At 36.1% G+C, this 4,484-nt stretch overlaps 1 protein-coding gene across 2 annotated transcripts; it reads right to left on the bottom strand.

Annotated features, from left to right (window-relative positions):
* Positions 1-362: 362 nt before the first annotated feature.
* LOC136249719 (uncharacterized) lies at positions 363-3,158 on the bottom strand. 2 transcript variants are annotated; one of them, XM_066041826.1, is made up of 3 exons: positions 2,638-3,158; positions 2,137-2,243; positions 363-464 (listed from the first exon to the last, which is right to left on the bottom strand). In XM_066041826.1, exons 1-2 carry the CDS (start codon positions 3,100-3,102, stop codon positions 2,154-2,156), a joined length of 555 nt encoding a protein of 184 aa, XP_065897898.1. In that variant the 5' UTR covers positions 3,103-3,158; the 3' UTR covers positions 363-464; positions 2,137-2,153. The 2 variants fall into 2 exon arrangements, with proteins under 2 accessions (XP_065897898.1, XP_065897889.1); XM_066041817.1 differs by lacking the exon at positions 363-464 and having other exon boundaries at positions 1,721-2,243.
* Positions 3,159-4,484: the final 1,326 nt, after the last annotated feature.

Raw genomic sequence — 4,484 nt, forward strand, 5'->3', positions numbered from 1 at the left:
ATAGTTCCATTGATAACAGCACAATACCTGCTATTGCTATAGATATTATGATAAACAAGCAAATGTTGGAACACTTTTTACACTGTGATGAACCAAACACAACACCGAGACCTTGTTGACAACGTCCACATGACACACCAGACCTGTTAAATTGGCACTGTATGTCAGGAATGGACAGGTCAAGGTATGATGAGTACGGTAAACAGTACAGGCAAAAGGATTATTAAGTGGACACATCACAGATGGCACCTGTGTCAGTCATTAACAATATCAGCTGATAACCAATTGTTAGCGGTAATTACAGTGTCTGCAGCCCAGTCACATACATGTATGACATCCTTTTATATGGATGAGTTTGTATGAAAATCCTACTGGACAAGGTAATAGTTTAACACAGTACAGTTCACATTCACTTTATCAAACCGCACATTGTAATTTTATGCATTTCAACTGCTTTAGTAATTCTGCAACCGCTTGGTGGTAATTTGGCAGTCTCTACAATTATAGAAGTTTTAAATGACAATGATAATCTTAGAATGATAGGAGTTATTTGGCCTAGTAGAAAAATAAAATATCAAGGAAAAATTGTTGGCATTTCAAAATGGCTTTAGTATTGGACATGTACACATTACGTACTGTGTAACTAAATTAATAATAATTTCATATCTTCGTGGTTGCTAATGCACATTTGTGTACTATGTATATATCTTAATGCAATTGTCCTCGTGATCAGTTGATTCAGATGAATTGTTAGCGGTTAACATACTATAAGACAATAATATTCTACTACTGTGCTTATAGTAAAAGGCTGTACTTTGATGATGTGTATGTAAGCCAAGGACAACTGTTAATAGTTATCTAATCCATGCAAAACAGCTCAGCTGTAAAAAGAGAGTGCTTCCCTCAAAAATACTATGGTAAAGAAAGATATTATGAAATCCAAGGTGGCGGCCAAGAAATGCCTGTGATGATAGGTTAATGGTAAAATTTTAACAATGGCAATTCAGGTGAATTTGGTGCCAAAATCATTTTAATAATGACAATTTATGTGAGCTTGGTGCCAAAATCAAGTGGCATCAAATTTACCTGAATTGTCATTATTAAAATTTTCCCCATTTACCTACCACCACAGCTATTTCTTGGTCACCACCTTGGATTTAACATCTTTTTTCAACATAGAGCAGCACTCCTTTTTTACAGCTTGACTGTTTTGGATTATAGATAGTGCTATAGTATATCCTTTATAGCTGTAATGGGATTGTTGGCCACATGACCACTTTTTGAATATTACCATTAAACTGCACTGATATTGAAACAGTTTAATAATATGTTAGTTTTGAATTAAGGTCAGCCTGCATCAGAAACAATGAAAAAGGCTGAGGCATCATCTTATTTTGCAATGAAAATCCTATATGAAGGGATTTTTGGTCACGTGACCACTTTTTGGATATTTACATAATATTATGTTAACATTGTGCTTATAGCAACTGTTGCAAACATTCCAATAACAAATTAGTACTTGTTTGCTTTACCTTAAAGGTAAATCCATGTGAAAATCACCAGAAACAACAAAATGAATCACCTTCCTATTTTGAGTGGAAACCCTATCTATAGCACTTTGATTTCTAAACTACAGAAAAGCATCCTATTGGGTTCCTGCCACATCCTAAGAAGATTTATAACAGAACACCTCTGAACTACGTATATGGCATAGTTTCAGAATAATTAGTTTCTCATGTTCTACATGATGTGTATTTTTTTATAATAATAACAACAACAATAATAATAATAATATGTAGCCATGAACATATTGTGCAGTGTTTAGTTTAACTGTTGCTCTACTTTGTACATTTCTATGGTTTCTGCAAGGAAGCTAAGCTCTGTTTCTCGACTAAAGGTAATGTTTCCTCCATCAATGTTGTATTCATTCTGGCCTTGAAACAATTCCCCTGCACTGATAAAACCTAATTTTTGACATGTTGGACCAATCCCTGCACAGCACAGCTTTCCCAGACCAGACTTATAGTAAAACGGGATCACATTTGATGAAGGAACAGCAAACACTGCCTTCAAATTAGCTTTATAATTGACTGTATAAGTTGTAATTGTCACCGTTAGTTTAGTCTTTGGAGGTACTTTTATTTCCTTTCCTGTTAGACTGTATTGCTGTGAAAGGGAACGCTCTTCATGCCTCGTTGATTCTTGAGTCTTTTTCTTTCTTCGTTTGATTGATCCTCCAAGCCCTATTATTTATTTTATTTATTATTATTATTAGTGCTTTACAGTGACCAGCACTGAAGGTCTAACAGCAACATGTGCTGCAGCCTTAGGATTACCTAACCTACAAGGACTTAAACATAGTGACTTGACTTACTGACTGAATAAGGTGTAGCAGAAAAGGGGCCAAAGTAAGGAAAAAAAATCCCTCCAACCCCAGGATTCGAACTGCAGGTCACCCAATGTCTAGTCGGGGCAACACTCAGTCTTCCTCCAGGAGGGATGGATTTTCTTCCTTAAACTTAAAGTATTTATTATTAGTGCTTTACAGTGACCAGCACTGAAGGTCTAACAGCAACATGTGCTGCAGCCTTAGGATTACCTAACCTACAAGGACTTAGACCTAGTGACTTGACTTACCGACTGAATAAGGTGTAACAGAAAAGGGGCTAGTGAAGCTCCTCCAGCTCCAAAAGCATTGAAAAAAGAAGCTCCCACGTCTATAGTCCCACCAAATTCCCAACTCTTTTCAAACGAAAGGGAGTATGATTTCTGCTCGGTTCTAGTTTCTTCTTCGTTAGTAAAAATGTCAACTTCGTCCTCTTCAGTCCCGTGTTCTTTGGCGCTAATGTCTACTATTTGTCGAGTTACTTCTTGTGGTGGCTCGTCTTGGTAGTCTGAATTAGATGCCTTCACTTCAACGTTTCTCCAGAAATTCTTTATTTCGTTTTCAAGCGCTCCTATTAGCAATATTCCTTCTCCATATTTTCTGCGAGCAGAGTTGATAAGATACGGCGGACTCTCGTACTCGTCAGGTTCAGCAAATGAGCCAAATTCATCATACTGTTTTCGTCCCGTTGTTCTTGCCAAAATATAGCTAAGCATGATAGCCAATTTGAGAACTTCAATTTGATTTGTTTAGCTAAATATAACTAGCTACACCTGCTTAGCTATCCTCGATTTTTATTATATGGTTAAAACAAATTTTTATGATGAGCCCTACACTGAGTTAGGGTTTCCACTCAAAATATGCATGAAGGTGCTTCTTTTTGTTGTTTCTGGATATTTTCACACAGACTGACCTTTAAGATAAATGAAACAAGTGCTAATTTGTTATTGAATTGTTTGTGGCATTCAATATCAGCATAATTTTAACACATGTAAATATCCAAAAAGTGGTCGGTCACGTGATCAAAAATCTTATGATATAGGATTTCCACTGCAAAATAGCATGATTCCTAACTTTTTCATTGTTTCTGGTTTGTTTCACACAGACTGACCTTTAAGATAACAGACAGCACCAATTTATTATTAAACTGTCTGTTGCTTTCAATATCAGTGCAGTTTTAACTGTAAATATCCAAAAACTGGTCACGTGGCAAACAATAATTATACAGCTATACAGGATGTGCTGTAGCACTAAAAAAATGTAGAAGTCTTCATTGAAGTACAAATATCTTAAAATACAATGAGTTCTCAAATAGGCTGTCCAATGTAGCTATTATGGTACTTTGGTTATGTGGCCACTTTTGGATACTTTTGTGCATTAAAATTATGCTGATACCAAATGCTACAAGCAATCCAATAATAAACTAACACTTGTTTGCTGTATCTTAAAGGTCAGTCTGTATGAAAATCTCCAGAAACAACAAAAGGAAGCTCCTTCTCATTTTGAGTTGGAAATCCTAAGCCTACAGCTAAGTAACTACATACAAATTCACTCCATGGCTTTCCAACTTTTATAGATAAATTTTCACGGAATAACTAAATATTATCCGCCCACCTGCATGGGTACTTACATGCATTCGTTAACTCGTTTAATACAAAAATTAGGAATTTCAGGGTAGGCCTGCGCCTAATATTCCGGCATAATTTTGAGAATAATAGGTCACCAATTTCGTGAGAATAATTCCGGAATAATAGGATGGTTACAGGCATAATTTTAGAATTATCGGACGTCCACGGGAATAATCGTCGGAATTAAGGGGCGTGCCTCTTCTTGATTAGCTAGCTAGAAGAAGGAAGTAAGCTACTAAGAATGATAGCCGATAGCTGGCATTATTATACGAGTGCTTGCTGAAAGAGGTTGAAGAGCCTCTAAAAGATCGATATACTCTAATAAAACGCTCAAATACTCTAATAGAGCAGTCAGATCGTTTCATGTTAACAATCTGCAGACAGCATCAGGGATTTAACTGCATGATTATCTGCAATTCTGAAACTTGTACATCTCATACCAGTGTATTTCTTTAAGTCTTTCTACAAAC

This window comes from Dysidea avara, chromosome 1 (genome assembly GCF_963678975.1).
Source record: "Dysidea avara chromosome 1, odDysAvar1.4, whole genome shotgun sequence".
In the NCBI taxonomy this organism is placed as follows: domain Eukaryota; kingdom Metazoa; phylum Porifera; class Demospongiae; order Dictyoceratida; family Dysideidae; genus Dysidea; species Dysidea avara.